Consider the following 20,605-nt stretch of genomic DNA (forward strand, 5'->3'; position numbering starts at 1 on the left):
TTAAGAGGAGCGCGGCAGCGCGCACGCAACACGCTTTCTGAGCGTAAACAGGAACACGTACGTCATCAAGCGTCATCTGCACCATGGCGACGGGGACGCTGAGAGCTTTCGTGTGCAGTTTCTCGATCATATTTCTGTTCAAATTAAAAGCGTTTTCTTGCCAGCAGTTTTCTATATCTCTTCAGCAGCATTCGGATTGTGGTGTTGAAAGTTATTTTGATATTTCGAGCTTATCTTGTGTGAAATGTGGGCCGAATCAAGTCAACAGCAAATCAGGTACGCGGAACGCGCGCGCAGATTAACGTTAGTTTGCTTTGTTTTGACCAACCTAACATTTATATGATAGCTAGCACTAGACGTTTTACACTAGACAGCAGTCATTTATGTGTATAGTCATGTAGTCATTTGATGTATCGTCATATTTGTTGTTGATTTAACCTAGATTCATACGGGTAAGCGTCTTGTCAGTGAATCAACTGCACGCGAGATATAAAATAATAAAAAACGTTTGCTGCACATAACACCACAGTAAATAAATGCTTAAAATATAGAGGTTTATTTTTTATTATTAACCATAACGTTACATGTTTTTATACATGTTGTAATTGTAAAGCAGCTTGTACGATTATGTGTATTTCTGCCATATAGGACTGATATGTGAGTGTCAGACTGGTTTCAGAGTGCTGGTCAGTAATGGGGCGTCCATCACGTGCCAGAAGTGTCCTGATGCCAATCAGGTACTGTATTGAATTGAATTTGTATTGATTTTGTTATTGTATTAAGAATACTAATACTTTTTTTACAATAATATGATTACAGGGGGTTACTCAGGATGGGTATGGATGTATCCATTGTCCTGGAAGTGTAGGGGTGAATGGCAAGTGCCAGTGTCCTGAGGGAAGCGTGCTGGGTAGGTAAACGGTGGACAGTTTTAGGTAAAAGGTGCAGAATTGTTTTATAATTTCATGGTATCTAATTGTATTTGTCAGTGGAGAGAGATGGGAATGGGAATCCATTAAATGAAGCGCGATGTGAAGCATGTAGTGCAACAGAGCCTGCTTTTTCGGCCCCAGATACAACAGGCAAAAGGTAAAGCTGCCATTCCTATCAATGGCACTGGGTTTTCGTGTTGATCTTCATGCATAAAAAGTGATTAATTTTGTTCTGACATGTGAATGCTTAGGTGTGTGAGATGTGAGGACTCATTCATCAACTCATCTCAGTCGTGTGTTTGCGGGACATCAAACGTACTGGTGAGAATTTGGTGCCTTTGTTTAAATTTATGTGTAGCCTATGTTTATGCGATGCATTTAGAGTGACGAGAATTGAGAAAGTTATGCTTTCATCACACAGGCAGGAGGGATGTGCTTCCCCCCAAACAGTTTGCCTACCTCTGTTGCCTCAAATGTCATCTTTGGGAAACTGGTAAGAGTCCAAAGTTAGCTAGGGTGACCAGACGTCCCGTTTTTCCCGGGACAGCCCCGTATTTCCACTCTAATTTTAGTGTCCCGACTTATTCTGAAAAAATCATGTTTTGTCCCTTATTTTATCGTTGATATATATATATATATATATATATATATATATATATATATATATATATATATATATATATATATATATATATATATATATATATTTATATATAATAGGTTTCGTTTCCGAAAGGCTAAGTGAATATATATGTTACGTTCAAACCGTGTAGCGCGGGCATGACAGAGAGGGAGAGACCTTGTGTGTGTGTGCTAGTGTGCCTAATGAAGCGCATGTAAGACGCATTAATAGAGGGAATGCATTAACGTCACTTTCCAGCCGGAACACGCCCCCCTCAGCCGGACTGAGTGGCAGAAGAGCAGCTGCGTGACTGGATTTAATAGGGGAAACTGCGAAAACGCAAGTAAAACAAACGATTATCAGTTTAAACTAAAGATTGGACTCAATATAGTGTTCCTTACAACTTACTAAAGATCCAGGGATCCATGGATATTAACATGCAGCCAGGAATCGTGTTTCCTGACATTTATATGTGCCTGATTTCGACACCAGGGAAATACATACAGCAAATTTGCCTGTGAATGCTTTATATAAATACAAAATAGGCAGGTCTAAATCCAGGTGATCACTTATCAATGTTATATATATCATCATATCGTCTAGAGACTTAAAACTTGTATAGTTTTTTGTCAGTGTTTATTTAAAAATGTCAAATTATACAGAATATGCAGTGGTAAATATTTGATTGATGAGTTGTCACTGCAATATATAACAATACAATATATAGAGAATGATTTTACCACTAAATTCAGCATATTGACACAAAAAGGATAACTGCAAATCCACCTTTCGCTGCCTGGAGTCCAGTTGTTTCTATGAATTGTAGCGATCTATTTGCTTCTCTGTTCTGTAGCTTTAGGTAGTCTGTAAAAATATTCCTCATATTTCTTGTCAAATCTAGTTGTACAGTAAGTCTCAAAGCTCTTTCCCGTTTTAGACGCGTTTTGTGTGTTTTTCCGCAGCATTCACACTGAAAACCAATGCTGCCGCTCAGTCTTTTTGCCACTTGTGGGCGTAACTGCAGTCACTCCGGCCAACGGTGACGTCACGTGCATTCCCTCTATACGCATGCGTTCTGTATCTGTCCCGTATTCCACTCCGAGAAATCTGGTCACCCTAAAGTTAGCATTATCTATTGTGTTTGTGTACTGTTGTTAATGTGCTAGGGTTCATTGTTTTAAAGTGTAATGCTTGTTTGTGTTGCACAGACCCTCTCTCTACCATCAGCATGGTTTTCAAGCTTCATGTATTCTTCAGCAGCTGCATGTTTGGTAAGTTTCTACACACACATACATTTTATATTCCTGTATTTCAATTACTTTTGTTTTATTTGTTCATTGCAAACAGCTGAAAGTGTAAATTTTGGCAATAAACCTGATTTGCAATGCAGGTTGAATAACTTTTATTACAACTGTGTATATCTTCATATCCTCCAGCCCTAAAACCTGTACAGTTTAAAAAAAAACAACAACATCCATTCATGCTGAATATAAGATGGTAGCCTAATTATTCAATTGATAAATTGTCAATACAATATAACAAAACAATATATAAGGTATGATTTTACCCCAAAATTCAACATATTTACACAAAATGATAACTGTAAATCTACGTTTCGCTGCCTGGAGTCCTGTTGTTTCTGTAAATTGTAGCGATCCATTTGCTTCTCTTTTCTGTAGCTTTCGGCACAATATTCCTAGTCTGTAAAAATATATCTATGATTTCTTGTCAAATATATTTGTACATTCAATCTCAAAGCTATTTCCTGTTTTAGATGTGTTTTTCACGTCATTCACGCTGAAAACCAACTCTGCCACTCATAGGCGTAACCGCAGTCACACCGGCTGACGATTAGCCTACTTCACGTGCATACCCTCTATTATGACCTTTTACAAAGTTTTCATTTTGTTTTTGGGATCTACTAGAATAGATTTTCATGCTTGAATGTTGAATTATTTTTTAACCCACATATTTTACATTGTTGCAGTGCCTCCTTCCAGTCTGTCTGTAACACTCTGTTTAGTTCCCGTCTCTATGAAGGCCCTCCTTCCAAAAAGTGGTAGAATCTGCTGGATCAGTGTATTGTGTTGTTGACCAAATGTCACACACCTTACCATAACCGCGAGTTTCAACAACGCAACTCAACCAGGGCTCATCTCTTTTTTGTGTATGCCTTAGATGGGAATTATTTAAATGAGGAATATTGTGACGTGTACTTTCCTGTAAGAAAACCCAAAACTCCAATTCTGGCTTGTCAGAGAATTGTGTGCATTTCCGACTGATATAGAAAATAGCTCCCTTTGAAGTGGACTTTGTGCTTTGTAACATTGTAGACCTTTTTCATGCTCGAACAGCAAAATTACACACTAAAGAAAGATGCAAATGTAAAAAAGCCTAAGACCCCATTCACACTGCAGGCAAAAGTGGCCCAAATCTGATTTTTTTGGGGTCAAGTGACCAGGTCAGACTTCTTCAGAGGTAGTGTGAACACTCAAATCTAGCCCAGATCTGATTTTTTCAAATCAGATTTAGACCACATACATATGTGGTCCTGAATCAGACCCAGATCTGATTTTTTTCAATGCAGTGTGAACAATCAAGGCGGATTTGATGCGACTTTTACGTCAATCTACGTCGACATTTGCCACAATTATGGGCCGGCGAAGCCCTAGACACGACAGACACAGACAGTAGCCTAACATTAAAAACTTGACTAGATATGGAGAACAGGGATGAAGCGATTCAATGAGAGTGAGGTGTTAGATCTAAGTAGTATATGGGGAGATACTTCAATTCAAGCTAGAAGGACCTACCGTAACCGCTCCGTTTTTGAAAAAATTGCACACGAAATGGAAGAACGGGGACACAGGAGATCAGCGTCTCAGTGAAACTATTCACGTCATATTCCCACCACTCCTGGCTTCGTCTACGCATCCACACAGATCTCTATAGTGAATTTGCAACCATAAACCCGCAAAAGTTTCCACTACACAAACATTATGAAATAAATACGAATATGTTTACTTCCTCTATAACCTCCCGAACTTTAGTGCAACCGCGTGCTGCGTCTGATGTCATTGTTATTGTTCTTTTGCAGATGCCGGTTAGTTTGAAACCTCAAACAATTCACACTGCAATCAGATATAGGTCACATTTTAAAAGGTAATGTGAACAGCCAATCAAAAAATCGGATCTGAGCAAAAAATCAGAATTGAGCATTAGGACTTGCGGTGTGAACGGGGCCTAATAGTTCCTCTTAAAATGTTTATATGCCTTACTTCTGAACATATATAAGTTTTGTTTACTTTGTTCTGTAGTTGTTCTCTAACAGGACAGCATGTCAGTGTCTGGGCAACATGTGTGTGATGAACATGCACTCCTCCAGCACCATCAACAATGATGCCTGTGGCCTCTACAACACAATCTACAGAGCAACAGCTGCTCAGGGCAGCAGCCAGGACATCTCCTACTGGTAATATATACAGTTATTGTATTGTACTTTACTATTTACTACAATCCCAAATCAGAAAAAGTTTGGACATTTTGTAAAATGAATTAAAATCAAGAATCTGTGATTTGTTAATTCTATTTAAGCTTTTTTTAACAGACAAAAGTACAAAGAAAAGCCTTCCAATGTTTTCACTGACCAACATAATTGTATTTTGTAAATATGAACAAATTTTGATTTTGATGGCTGCAACACACCCCAAAAAAGTTGGGACAGAGACAAAATAAAAGTGAAAAGATTATCCAAATTAGATTATCCAACTATGTTGAAACAGTCCACAATGAGCAGGTGAATTGGTAATAGTTGAGCGTATCATGTTTGGGTATAAAAGTGCTTCTCAGTCGTTTTAAGCAAAGATGGGTCATGGCTTATCACTTTGTACCAAATATCATGAGAGAATTGTCAAACAATTAAAAAACACGCATTTCTCAATGCAAGATTGCAAAGAATTTATGTCTTTTATCATCTTCCATACATAATATTGTCACAAGATTCAGAGAATCCAGAGAAATCTCAGTCTGTGTTGGCCAAGGCAGTAGACCTCTGATGAATGTGTGTGACCTTTGAGCCCTCATATGGCATTGCACAAGAGACCATCATGCTAATCCGTTAAATACAGACACATGTGCTCAGGAGTAATTTGGAAAACTGTTTTCACTGAACAGTCTGACTCTGCATCAAGAAATGACACTTGAATCTCTGTTACGCAAGGAGAAAGCTTTACATCAGTTCTATGTGGAGATGCCGGCGAGTTCTCTGGGCCTGAGCTCATCTCAAATGGTCTAGAAGACAGTGGGAATGTGTGCTGTGGTCAGATGAGTCCATGTTTCAGCTTGTTTTTGGAAAAAAATGGACATCGAGTTCTCAGTCCCAAAGACGAAAGGGACCAACCAGTCTTTCACCAGCGACAGGTGCAAAAGCAAACATCTGTGCTGGTATTGAGGTGCATCATTGCAAACGGTATGGGTGACTTGGATTATTGTGAAGGTACCATTGACATGGAGGCATATATTTGGATTGTACAGAGACATAAACTACCATCAAGATGACATCTTTCCTGGGAAGCAAGACAATGCCAGGCCTCATTCTGCACATGCTAAAACTGAGTGGTTTCTAGACACTCTGCACCATAGAAGGGATGTGCCTGCCTGTTTACTGCAGTCCAGATATGTCTCTTATGGAAAATGTATGACCCATCATGAAAAGGAGAATCAGGCAACGATGACCACAGACTGTTGAGCGGCTGTCTTGTATCAGACAAGATTGGGCAAATAGTCCACTAGCAAAACTCCAACAATTAGTATCCTCAACTCCAAAATGATATAAAAAGTGTAATTAAAAGGAAAGGTGAAGTGACACAGTGGTAAACATGTCTCTGTCCCAACTTTTTTAGGGTGTGTTGCAGCCATCAAAATCTAAATTTGTTCATATTTACAAAATACAATTATGTTGGTCAGTGAAAACATTGTAAAACTTTTCTTTTTACTTTTGCCAGTTAAAAAAAGTTTAAATAGAATTAAAAAATCACAAATTATTGATTTTAATGCATTTTACAAAATGTCCCAACTTTTTCTGATTTGGGGTTGTACTATTGGACCATTTTAAATTATTTATATATATATATATATATATATATATATATATACTGTATATATATATATATGCTGTCCTAGAGAGCTGAGAATCCCAGAGAATCTCCCTGTTTAACAAAAAATATACATCATTTATACTGTTAGCATACAAAATAAAACAAGATAATTATGTCCCAGTGGTTTGTACACATTTATTTACTTGCTATTTTGACATTTCTGATTTCCTCTTAATCCTTCGATTGACTTCTTCTTTGGATTCATGTCACACTCACACATATGTGTGAGGAGTGTGGTAAATGAACTTGGCCCATCTAAGACTTTATTTTGACATTTGCACAAAAAGATCTGTAATCAACCATAGGAGATACGTCTTGTGCAACATAAATTGCATCTGTTATATACTTAAATACAGTGCGATTCATTCAAGATCAACTGCTTTATTACTGAAATGTGATGTGAGAAGAACTGAATTGATCTGATATTAAATCAGTTACATATTACGGCTACTTACATCATGATACTGTTAAGAAGTATCTCAGTCTGTAATGTATTTAAATTCACATCAAATGGGCAGAAGAACCCAGTGGGCTCGTATTTGTGATTCTCATAGACAATGTTGTGACTGTAGGAGGACAAACCTGCCTTGGCTATACTATGGAGAACAGCTTGGGTTGGCATCACGAGTTCTACAGAATGAACCACTTCCTGTTGGATTCAGCTTCAAAGGAGCAAAAAAGGTAAGCACTATGGACATCTAAACATATTGTAAACATAAACTTACATGTTGTCATTTTCACAAATCTTCTTCCCACTTTCAGAACACTAACATCGAGCTGCGGGCTGCTGTTTACTCAGTGCGTGGGGAGTTTATGAGATGGGAGAGCGTCGGTGGAGGAAACTTGCAGGTAGGCAGGCAAGACCAATTTCTGGGGTCGAGTTTACAAAACATTTTTAAAAATAAAATTAATCTTAATTTCTATTTTTTCCTAACTTAAGAAGTTAGAAAGCCTGTCATTTTCTTCTAAAAAAAATTCTTAAAAGGATAGTTCACCCTAAAATGAAAATTAAGTCAGAATAGAGACCAGCATCAAGCTTTTTTAAAAAGATGCAAAAGTCACCTTTATTAATATAACGCTTTTTGGAATACAGATCGTTTCAAAGCCACTTTACAGTGTGTTGTATTTATATTCCCCTAAATAAATAGGTATTCCATCACACATGGAATGTGGGGGGGAGGGGGGGGGGGTGTTCTTGAGACTCGATGGGATTGTTGTCCAGGTTCAGATAATAGGTATGAATGAAGAAAAAAAAAATCACTCTGGCACTTGTTTAAGAGAGGTTATTTACATTTACATTTATTCATTTAGCTGACGCTTTTATCCAAAGCGACTTACAATTGCTATATATTTCAGAGGTCGCACGCCTCTGGAGAAACTAGGGGTTAAGTGTCTTGCTCAGGGACACATTGGTGTCTCACAGTGGATTCGAACCCAGGTCTCTCACACCAAAGGCATGCGTCTTATCCACTGCACCATCACCACCACCACCACCAACATTCAAGTTATGAATCCCCACACATTCCATGGTTTCGTTTTAATAACAAATTACAGAATAAAATAATCAACATAACCAGTGTTCCTGCAGATCCTTTTCAAATTTAAGGCCATAAAAAGTTTTTAAAAGTCTTATTTTTTACTTATGAGAGGTCTTAAATTTCGGATGACACTTTGACTCTGAATGCTTTCAGATATCTGAATGCTTTACCAAATTAAAATGATCTAATTAGTGTACATATTATTTTTTATTATTCTATCTTTGTGGATTTGCTTGTTCACGTGACAATTTGCATCATTTAAGGCAGCGTATTGCGTCTGTCTCCTGCACGTGAAAGGAGGAGAGAAGGAGAAGAAAATGGCTAATGTCAGTTCAATTGCAAGTTCATTCTTTATGTGCGTAGGGATGTGCAATAGTTTTTCCTTTATTTTGCTGACGAAAATTTCTAAATGAAACTGTAGCAGAACCTTGCAACAAACAGCGATGATATTTTTTTACTGACTGAATCCGCATTTTGAACTAATCAGTGTAATTACTGATTCACTGAACCACCACTTGCTTCTTTCCTGAATGAATCAGCCGTTTGAAAAAATCTGTTGAATGAATGACTCCCTCAACTCACTTTTTAAGACAGTGACTTGCTACCACCTACTGGCGGTTTTAGTTTCATATTTAAAATACACTTTTAATAAAAAGTTCAAATTATAAATAATTTCATAAATAATATCTCATAGCATTATTTATGCAATTATAAATGCTGTGTAAATATATTAATGCCACTTCTGATGGCGCTTCTGTGTCACCTCTGCACTGCAAAGATGGGTTTTGTTGATAATAATTTAATTTGACAGCCCTATACTATTATTATTCCAATAGAATTTAATGTGAATGTTAGAATTTACATAAAAGGTGATGAATACATCTAACACGTTTAGAAAAATGCCCTTATATAGGTAAAAATGCCCCTGAAAATCCTTAATAAAAATTTTAATTTCTGTCACTGCTGTGAAGTGACCACCACATAGAATGAATAATATGAATATCTTTATGGGTCAGCTGTCAACAACAGGCCTAAACCGCCCATGGTTCCAGCACAAAAGCACATTATAATCAACAAAACTTTGGAAATATCGCAATATAATGTATTTGTAGCTATTGCACACCTTTAATGTACAGTATTAATTTTTATTTCTTCAGGTTTTAAAAAGCCTTAAATTTGACTTTAAAAAGTGTGCAGCAACCCTGATAACAGAAATACGAGAAATCTTCACCACAAGATTCGGCCTTGAACAATCAGAAGTTTCACATTTTATACTCTTCAGAGTTACAGGGTTCCCCTTTTTCTGGTCCCTTGAATATGCAAGCTCGTTGCCATAACTGAACATCTCTTCTTGCCTGCAGCAACATTTTTCACACTTTCAACAATTTTCACAGTGAAGAAGAGGTTATATATGTCTTGGTCTTCACTTTGACCTATATGCACTAAAAGCTATTACGGATGTCTTGAGCTTTGCAAGCTCCGTTTTTTACAGCAAATAAATATATCAACCCTTCACATCACAATGTATGTATCAACACTTTAGAAAATGACAGGGCTGCATGTTATTTCCATTTCTAACGGACCGAGCTGAGGTCCTTCCTTAGTGGAAAGGATGTCAACTTCTCTCCGTCAGTCTTCGCATTTCATATTTTAAACAAATTTCCTCACCATGCTTTTCCCCAATTAACTGTTTTTTTTCATAAATCTTTTGTTTAATCTCTCTTGTTGCCTATTTATCCGTATCATCTCTCTTTTTTTGGAGATGATTTCCTTCTGATGAGGATTTTCCCTTCCTCCGTCTTCTTTCCTTCTTTGCTTTTTTTTGTCTATACTAAAAGTATCACAGAATACCTGTCGTATATTCCAAGTGTTCTGAGGGTATATGAGATAAAATTGAATGTATTATTTTGCACGGCTACAAGATGTGCATGTTCTTGTGACACTGTTAGCGCCGCAGTTCACTCTGTCTCGCCCAGAAAAAGCACACAAGTTGTGAAAAATCAAGAAATACAAAACTGAAGACCAAAGGCCAAGGTCAGGATTTGCGTTAAATAAATGTTTTTTTAAATTCTCCTTGTGGTCCATTAAAGAAAGAGGGGTACATGGCATTAGAACAACACCAAGGCGAGTAAGGTAATTTATGATTTTTTTTAAGGTGAACTATCCCTTTTGACAAAATATTTGAGAATTTTTCAAGAATTGCACTAAATTCATAATTTAAAGTCTGCATACATGAAAGGGAAGTTGCGATAGTCTTTTCTTCCTTATCGTGATGTATATCTGAGTGAAACTAATTTTTAACAAAAAAAAGTTGTCCCGCAATATTTATTATAAATATAATTATTATTATTAATTTATAATAAATACTGCAGTATTCCATGAAAATAAGATATTTTGATTTCAAGATGGCTATCTTTCTTACTAACTCCTTAGAATTTCTCTTTATAAGATTTTCATGCACCTGGCCCCACTTTGTTAAAGCTTATAACAAAACAACTGGAATTGAAAAGTAATGTGAGATACAGAGTTGCTTCATTTATCCTCTATAGCTCTGTCCAGACACCCTTACCAGTCAACAGTCCGCCTACACGTTTGGGACAGCCTACAAGCAGAGTGTGAGTCTCAATTATCTTCTGTGTCATCCATGGATGTTTCTCATTTCTTATTTATGCATCCTCGTGTGCTTCGTTTTCTTGCATCTAATCTAAGAAAGAAAACGAGGATGGCGGAATTAAAGGAAGTTTTATTTGTATATTGGAATATTCTTGATCTCAAAGCGCCATCAGCTGCGCTCAGTGGATCTTCCCTTATGTTGTTGAATTTTGGTTATTTAGGAAATAATATATAATTATAAAGCAAGATGCCCTGTTTAAATGTTTGGTGTAAACTGCAAGGATAAAACATAAATTAAAATTATTGTGACATGGTATGGGAAAGGAGGAGGAGAAATTGTATGTGCGTCAGGTTTTTGACAAGAAAGACCTCTGCATAAGATACACCTGTGCGTCCTCCCTTATAGCTACTCTGGAAGCTTCCTCGCTCCTCATTAAGAAATTAAGAAGTATCAATTTGAGTATTGAGAAGCACTCCACATGTGTCCTGTCATATTGTATTTAGCAATTTGTTCTACCTTATTGTATTTATGCAATTTTTCATTTTCAGCTGAATATGTGGATATGTGTTAATGGGTTTTTTTCTTTCCTTAGTGTGTGCTTTCTGTGTCAGAGCTCTTGATTGGTTACCCAGAGCCTGTGTTCTATGACGTGTTCCTGGTCATTCAGAAGGCACAGGAAGACAAGCGTCTTCTTGCAGTGCCTCTCCTAAATGTCAACCAGCAGTTTAATGGCCAGTTCACTAATCAGGGTACAACATACAAACACATTGTTTGATCAAACACTATCATATGTGAAGACCTTGCTGCTTTATCACCATGCTGACTTCTCCTGTGTCAGGATCTAACATGAATAACTGGTACCTCACCCGGAGGCTGATGCTTGTGGACACGTTGAGTGGAAGAGAAAACTCTTTGACTTCTTCACCCAGAGCCATACGTGTGGCCTCTAATATTAAGATCGGGTAAATACTATGCACTCCCAAACACATAAATCACACATTAGGGCTTTTCACTGTCATTCTAAAACACAGGTAAATGGTATCCTGGGTTATCTTGCTTCACATTTAACATTACTCATAATTTACCTGGTGTTAACAATTAATCCTAGATATAAACTGACATTTCACAAAGTACAATCCTAAACCCTGGGTTAACGTAATTTTTCGCATATTTGCAGTGTCATTGTTACTGATTGAAGGAATGCAGCAAATTATATTTTTACATAAAGGCTCTAGCATTGTGCATCGGCATATTGCATATTGCCGACGGTACTATTATTTTTCTGAATAGACTTTTCGGACTATAAAAGTAAGAATAAAAAGGTCTCTTCTTAACTCTTGCTGACACGTTTTCCTTCGCTGTTTTACATTCTATCAAATGCTGAAACAACTGTTTATAACATACTACGCACAGCGTTTCTGTGACTGTCCAAAGCTCCTGTATAAGGCATGTGATTTGTTGTTGGTTGCTCAGCATCTAGTCGTAACGTTCTAACGCCACACTGTTTCACACTGTACATGTTTGGACCCGCGATTCCGGGTTAGGAGCAGGGCTTCACTGCCCTGGGTAAAAAGTGGTGCTAGCCACACTTTTAAAACGCTCCTTTACCCTGGCTTAGAACGACTATAACCTGCGCTTAAGCACAGTATGAAAGCCCTATAGTTCGAGATCTCACTAAGCTTGATGTCCTACACTGAACAGATTTCAACTGGTGCCGAATACACAGAAGGGACTGGTCTACCCCCCTCTGATGACCGTGGCCTACTCAGATATACTCGTCACTGACCCCAGCACACAGACTGTTACTGTAAGTCCACTGCATGCCTTTATATCTAATCCCTTTAGCCAGGGGTTTTCAAACTGGGGACCATTGAACTTTTTCCTTTGAAACAGGTCCATTTCTGTGTTTTTTTTGTATGTACAGGTGTCGTTTTCTCTTGAGTATACAATGGACCAGGATGAAGCTCGGATTAAAACCGATGTGAGTATGAACATGCACCGAAAGTCGGTCTTCTGTTTTATGTTGGTCAGGACGTTCTGGTGTATGTTGTAATGCTGTTTATTTATTTGTATGTGGATTCATATCCAGATAGCTCTTGGTGTGCTGGGAGGGGTGGCTGTTATCCACTCTTTATTGAAGACCGCAAGCTGGAAAAGAAGAATTGCATCTCCTCTCATTGACCTACAGGTAAGGACTCCCATTCAGACGCAATAATAAACACAATGTTAAACATATATTCATAATAATGTCCCTTTCTATTTCAGACAATTATGAAGTTTCTGGTGTTCTATGCTGGTGACCTAGCAAATGTTTTCTTCATTATCACTGTTGGAACAGGCCTCTACTGGCTCATATTCTTTAAGGTTTGCAATTGTCATGTCTGTGGGTGGTGCTGTCTAGTCTATTATGAATATGATTAAGCCTTAAGCTTACATTAATCTTTTTTTCCTTTTTCTTTCTTTTTCTGTTCCTTTCAATATTTTCCAGACAGTGGAGGCAAGTCTGTCACTTTTTCTGTTGTTAACGTAGTCTCACCCACTTCTCAAATATCAGTTTAGTGTCTTTGTTTCTGTGATTTTCTTCCACTGTTCTATCAAATTATAGGTCTTTTTTTTTAGGATGTGCTGTTTACATACCCATTATTTTTTGAAGGAGTTATTTAGGTCTAAAGGCCTGTTCACATCAAGACAGTTGTGCAATTTTGTGTTTCTGACACCCTCTTGTTATGTATAAGGAAGTCTGTGGCGAACAGGATGAGGCCGAGGGACGTGAGAGAACGTAGCGAGGCCGGTGGTGCGAGTGTTAATGAGCGACACCGGCCTCGCTCCGTTCTCTCACGTCCCTCGGCCTCGTCCTGTTCGCCACAAAGTCAAACAGAATTTACATGTTTTCAAACAGAACAGCCATTCAGAAATATGTATTCACTATAGTGTATTCATTATTATCGCTTAGAAAACTACTCTGTCCTTGCGCACCACCAATCGTAGTTTAACTGCAGTGTCTCTGGGCATGTGACCAAAGGCATTACTTTTATGGTTTGCTAGTAAGTTGTGTTAGGGGGGTTAACAGTCAAGGACCCAGAACCAGATATGATGAAAGAAGACCAGGAGTCGAGAGGTTCAATCAAATAGAGAAATAGTTTGCTGTTTAATCGGTAGAGCCAAGCGTCAGAGTCTCACGAGGAGGTCGCAGGCCAGACTCTACCTTACTCAAAATCTCACACCAGTTATACCATTTCCAAAGGCAAGGATTATCATTGCTTATAGGTTAGCTACTTCTGATTGGCTAAGAGTACATAAAATCAAAAACACATCTTCACACATAGGAGAGTATGCCGCCATTAGTCAAGATAGTGGTTGTCCGATTCCTAGATTTAGTCCGGTGGTGACCTCGGAGGTCGTGGAAAGGCGTCTCTGGGTCTGTTGTTGCATACCAGAGTGTTCCATAACTCCTATGTAACATTCCCTCCTCAGGAAGAAATACAGATAAGGTCCACTTTAGTCATTAGAGAACTACACATACAATTCTGCACATACAAACACATACAAAACGCATACAATTCTGTAAATCAAATCAGGTTAGTCACATAGAATTTGACCCCCTGGAACCTTAACTTGTCAGGTAGAACAGATATAGTCCACACATGGTGAGGGTCTTCTCCAGACCCGAACTCTTCTGATAGATGTTTTCCACTACAGAGAGCCTGTTCTTTCAAGGCCCTCTTTCAGGTCAACAAAGATTAGTAACAGACATCAGAGTGCACATAGAAAGAAGCTGGTTAAACACTCACAGCAACATGTGGTTTAAAGTATATGTGAATCATTCATGGAATATAAAAAATATTATGTAAAAATGCTTATACTTGATTATTTTATTTTTATAGGGATAAGGTAATAATTCAGGAGGATATATATATATATTTATATATTGAAGAGACTATGGATTCTAACCCCAACCCTTCAATTGAAAACCCAATGCTTATATTTAAAAGTGTAATCCGGCTTTATGTATTTATTTATTTAATCCTTCCGTTACCTGTGCGCAATGAATCTTGAATCTTGGGATAGTCTGGGCCGCAAAGGATCCATTCGTTGTATCTTTTGTGGCCCAGGTGTAGGGGAATTTACTGTTAAGACCCGAGGAGCACCCTTCTGAAACCTAAAATGACAAAGTGGGACACCACACGCACGCAGCAGCCATTAAAAAGTCCACCAGACTGAATGTGCATATGAAGTGTGCCATTTGGGACAGGGCCATAGTGATGTTCGTTTCATGAGCGAATCGTTTGAGCCGATTCTTTTCAATCAACTGGTTCACAAATAACATCAAATGGTTCATTTGTGAATTCGACTGATCCAGAAGATTAAACTTGCAGCAAGTGAGTCAAGTGAACAATAAACACTTGATGATTTGGTCTTGGTCCGAGTCCAATACGTTTTGTGGTCTGCACCGACTCGTGTGACTCATGTAGGGATGCTTCAGATTCTAGAGAGCATTTGATTGGACAGAAAATCTAGAGAGAAGCTGAAGTTCAGAGTGATGTCATCAAAATCACTGATCCATATTGGCGGAAGCGAGAGACTGTAAGTTTTGAATGCTTATATCTTCAAAATGCAAATTTTGTCATTGTTTTGTAGCACACTAAGCTTATAGGTAACCTCAAAGCTAACATATCCAAACTAAAAGCCAAAAAAACTTACATTTGATTTCATGCGGACTTTAAGTCTCATAAGCTTGTAGAAGTAATTCAAATAGTTTGATATTTAGAAGGATAAATATTGATTAATACTTGATTACAAACCACTCAAAATTATGTATATTGAAGGGGCAGTGGATTCAAGAATTCACCTCTTCACGGGAAACAAAGCACGCATTTTAAGGCCGCATTTGAGGGAGCCTTCGAAAAGCAGCGTTCACACTTGGCTTTGAGCATGCATTATTTCTACTGACACTGCAGCTGTCATAATGTGACATCACACTGTACAGCGTCTTTAAAAAAAAATATTCAACATATAATACATCCAAAATGTAAAAATACACAATATACTCCACTTTACTGCAACACTGCAGTAAATTTTGCATTCTTTTAATTCAACTAAGAGGTCACGCCATGATGCATCAATCTTCTAATGGTCTCACCAAACTTGAATTTTGGGCCGTAGCGAAATTCACATGAGCTTGAATTTCTTGAATCTCCAGCATTCACATGCGTTACGTATGAATGGAAGTCAATGGAACGAAAAGTGCAGTGTGAAAAACCCTTAAAAGAATCTGTCGCTGTGATGGCTTGCGAATGTTCGCGTTGGTTTAAAGAGATGCATTAACAGCCGTACATTCAAATTAAAATGTTTATCGCAACGAATTTTTGCAACAAACTTTGTCTTGGTATGAACAGGCCTTAAGATAAAATTCATGACATATAAAAACAAGGCTTTTTCTGTACATCTCCAGGCCCAGCTATTTGTGTCCGTGTTGCTGCCATTACCAGCTCAGGAGGAGCGTTTTGTTGTTTATGTTGGTTGTGCCTTTGCATTGAAGGCGAGTACAATTATCTACATCAACTTATACACTACAGTTTGCATAATTTAAGTAATACTGTCTTTTCTCTACTTTCCCTTTCTTCCCAGCTTAACCCAACACTTATTTTTGTTTCAGACTGTACAATTTCTTCATAAGCTCTTTGTTCAGCTATCTGTGGATATTTTCTTCATAGACTGGGAAAGACCTTGTGGTAAATCCAGTAAACACGCGGAGGGTAATTACAATGTTCCTCTAATGTGTTTTTCAAATACACCTTCCATATACTTATACAAACTCTACACTTTTAATCAATTTTTTAAATAAATATCCTATATTAATGTGCTCAGGGTCTGGCGAAGCAAAAAGTCAAGCATCTCCTGTCAGTATCTGGAGAACATATTTCGTGGCCAATGAGTGGAATGAGATTCAGACCATTCGCAAGATCAACCCCACTTTTCAAGTCATCGCTGTGCTCTTTTTTCTGGAGGTGAGTCCAACAGCACGCAACATCCTAAAAATCTTATTCTCAAACTGGCCACTCAGATTATGCCACTTTGTTAAGTATTGTGTTAACAAATAGTAAATATTGTGCTTGCAGGTGGTGGGCTTCTCAAATTTGGCTCTAAGAGACCCCTCGTCCAACCTGCGTCGAGCTCCTGAGGCATACACACCTTCATACAGTCTCATACTCCGCTACGGTGTGGCTTCTGCTATGTGGCTCTGCATTGGCTTAATGCAGGTAAAAAACATATATACCCAAGGACAAGCAGTATGCCTCTTTGTGTGTGTCACCTGGGCTATTTCACAGGGCTATTACTTTTTGTATCATATTACTTTAGATGATATTCTTCACAGTATTCCATGAGCGCTTTGTTGAAGACAAGATTCGCCAGTTTGTAGATTTGTGCTCAATCAGCAATGTAAGTATTAGGCAAAAATATCTTCTTTGCAGTTGAACAGATAGACTATACTTCATAGCCAAGAAATGTAAAATTTTTCTTTGAATGTATGTATATGTATGTGTCTGTTAGATCTCAGTGCTGCTGCTGTCTCATCGATGTTTTGGCTACTACATCCATGGACGTTCTGTTCATGGTCATGCTGACACTAACATGGATGAAATGAATGCAAATCTGAAGAGAGAGGGGGTAAGATGGATTTTGAGTCTTATATTTTAAATTGAAGTATGAATGGGAGACTTATTTTATTTGTATGTGTTTTAGGAGAATCTGTGTGGCCAAAGGGGACTTTTGCCAAACTCTGACACTCAGACATTTCAGATTTCAATAACCAACCGCCTGCGAACTCAATATGACCGGATAATTGAGCCAATCAACAGGGTATAAACACAACTGTATACACTTATTTGTATATTTACTTTGATTACTTATATACTCTTATTTACGAACATTTTACTATTTATGAATCATTTTTACTTTTGAAGACATTACATTTATGCAATTGGCAGATGCTTTTATCCAAAGCTACTTAAGCCCTATTCAGACAGGACTAGTTTTCTAAATGACTTCGTCTGTGATTTCATGTACTGATTCGGACGGGACTAACATCTCCGTGTTCATTACAGAGTGTGTGTTTTCTAGACGTGGGCATTACAGAAGGTCATGTCCTGTGCGTGCGTGCATCATGTATGACGTATATGTCTTTTAATTTATTATTAGTTAATATAATTTAAATTTATTATAAAAACCCTATTTAAGTAAACTTCAGAAATGTATTGCAGTGGCTGTTTTTAATAACGTCTACATACATGAGCAGAGAAATCTAGAGAAGTATGTTACTCTTACCTGACACTAATATTTAAATGGGCAGTCTTCGCAGATTCCGCGATTTGGCTCTATTTATTGATTGGATGTCTGATACCATTGGATATTCGTCTGATACCATCCATGTTGAAACTTAATGAAAGCATGCTGAAGATTGTTGCACTAACGGTAGCTCGGGTAGGTCAAAAAACACATGAGGAGAATTGGTAGGATAATATAATATCAGCAATCACAGACATTCGCATTCGGACGGGATTAGATTTCTCAGAGAACCGCTGAGTTCGCAGAAAAACAGTAGGTAATTTGCTCGGTAATTTTTACTAAGGTGGTGTGAGAAAAACTGACATGGCAGATTCTGACGGGATTAAAATCACAAAGGACGTCTGCGAGAGCAATTAATTTCTATAACGTCTCCCTGGAACACTAGTCCCGTCAGAATAGGGCTTTACATTGCATTGAAAGTATACATACTACCAGTTCCTGTACTCCCTGGGAATCAAACCCAAGACATTGGCGTTGTTAGCGCTAAGTTCTACTACAGTTTGAGCTACTAAGTATACTCACACACAAATCTCACAGAGTAAGGGTGGCTAACGATATCTCTACCCCTACAGAGAAATGGTCCCTCAAGGTTGGTGGATGCTTCAGCCAATCCATGTGAGCAGAGCACAAAAGCATACCATACAATGAACCGATTCCTGGGCTCTGTCATCGATCACGTGAGGATTGTATTTCATTGATACTTGTGATTTTCCTGTAGCATATTGTGGTTTGTTGGTGTTTTGATTTGCTCATTCTGAATGCTGTATTCTCAGGCACATCGTGAGATGGATTACATCGTGAAAGATAAGCTGCTGTTTGAGAGATTCATTGGTATGGAGTTTATAGAGCCACTGGATAAAAGCATCTTTTATAATGGTAAAAACACAGTGATTGTCATATGCACACATAATAAATCCCAGTGGAGATATGATGAATGAAGATCAGGAGTTAGAAGTGCATTTAATTGAAAACAGGAGTCAGAATTATAATAAATTGAATTTTTTTTTTACTGAAGATAGTTTGCAGTTTCATCAGGCAGAAGTCAGCTTCAAGACACACAAGGAGTTTGTTGGCCGAACGTTAAATTTTCCACCACAATTATACGTTACACCTACGTCATTACTTCAGATTGAATGATCCTGATTGGCTAAGAAATAGATAAACATAGTAAATTTCCACACATGGACTGATAGGCAGTCACACATCTCCATAGTCTGTACGGCTAACACCCGGACCCTGAGTTAGATATGGGTGGTCCTTAGAGGTCATGAGAATGTGTGTCTAGGCGCCAGCATATCGGAAAAAAATAAGTCTGTAACAAAGAATACTAGCACACAGACACAGATACACCGCTTCTTCAAGGTTGGAGTCATTTGAGCTCTTCTCTAACAGGGAACTTTCCCAAAACATTCAGATAACATGTTCTTTCTCTCAGTGAGAGGTTCGTTCCCCAGTGACCTTGGCCGTCTTGATCAGCTAGAAGAGTAGATATATGTTTTAACACATGTTGGGTGCCTCTCTTACATGGAGAGAGCACAAACCATTAAACGGACTTGTAAATCTATAACTACATAAATCTCATAAGCTTAAAGAAGTCAGTCAAATCATTTAATATGTAAAAGGAAAAAAAAATGATTAATACCTTGATTGTAATCACCCATTGAAGCGGCAGTAGATTTCCAGAATCCACTCCCTTCATAGTCATTAGTGTTCTGAGTGAATATCTTTGTGTTTATCTTCCTTCAGATGATTCTCACTCATTCGCTGATGTCCTCTTTTATGGTAATGAGGCTGTGCTGTTAATTTTTGACACACTCTTTTTCTGTGTGGTGGATCTGGGCAGTCAGAACTTCATTCTCGCAGCTGTGTTAACATACCTACAGCAACTGGTTAGTATATGTGGATATGTTAATAGGCTGGTTGGTTTCATTCAATTGTTTTGAATTAAGCTTTAATATACTCTCCCTTAGGTCTTCAGATTAATCCGAAATGGAATGGGCCGCAGGAACCTAGCCAGCAAAACTCTGGTCGACAAAAGATTTCTCATCTAGTTCCAATGCTTTTTCTTTCTTCTTTCTGTTTTTGTAATGGTGATTGTTTTATGCCATGGCAGCCTTCAGGTTTCTTCTACAGACTTTTGTATTTTTTTGCATAAATTATTGTTTGTGCAAGATTTTTTGTACTTTCAAAGCCAAGTCATTTGGGGGTTTGATGTATCAATGTTTTTATATTTAAATATTTTTGATCCATTAAATCATTACTTGGTTTTAAATATGGTGGTCTTCCTGAGTAAATCTGAGACATAATAGATTGCTTCCAGTTTTTGTAGCTCAGCACTTCAGTCTGAAGTTCTTCAGAGCACACAAGGCAGACACATAGTGATGACTTGTAAGTGT

The 20,605-nt window shown here is 37.9% G+C and overlaps 1 protein-coding gene across 2 annotated transcripts; it reads left to right on the plus strand.

The window, feature by feature from the left end:
• The first annotated feature begins 38 nt into the window (after positions 1-38).
• Positions 39-20,481, plus strand: tmem67 (transmembrane protein 67). Of its 2 annotated transcripts, none has more exons than XM_077213734.1 (28): positions 39-276; positions 649-737; positions 820-910; positions 990-1,089; positions 1,184-1,253; positions 1,354-1,425; positions 2,763-2,825; positions 4,872-5,026; positions 7,283-7,391; positions 7,473-7,559; positions 10,798-10,863; positions 11,455-11,611; positions 11,701-11,824; positions 12,564-12,669; positions 12,787-12,843; positions 12,952-13,050; positions 13,128-13,241; positions 16,321-16,401; positions 16,519-16,618; positions 16,731-16,870; positions 16,982-17,122; positions 17,223-17,303; positions 17,415-17,531; positions 17,607-17,723; positions 18,782-18,886; positions 18,983-19,085; positions 19,956-20,098; positions 20,180-20,481. In XM_077213734.1, the coding sequence occupies exons 1-28, from the start codon at positions 84-86 to the stop codon at positions 20,258-20,260; spliced, it is 2,961 nt and encodes a 986-aa protein (XP_077069849.1). In that variant the 5' UTR covers positions 39-83; the 3' UTR covers positions 20,261-20,481. The 2 variants fall into 2 exon arrangements, with proteins under 2 accessions (XP_077069849.1, XP_077069857.1); XM_077213742.1 differs by having other exon boundaries at positions 13,128-13,226; positions 16,315-16,401.
• The last annotated feature ends 124 nt before the right edge of the window (positions 20,482-20,605 follow it).

Source organism: Siphateles boraxobius, unplaced genomic scaffold (genome assembly GCF_051911475.1).
Source record: "Siphateles boraxobius isolate OS27281-9 unplaced genomic scaffold, OSU_SipBor_1 12, whole genome shotgun sequence".
Taxonomy (NCBI): Eukaryota; Metazoa; Chordata; class Actinopteri; order Cypriniformes; family Leuciscidae; genus Siphateles; species Siphateles boraxobius.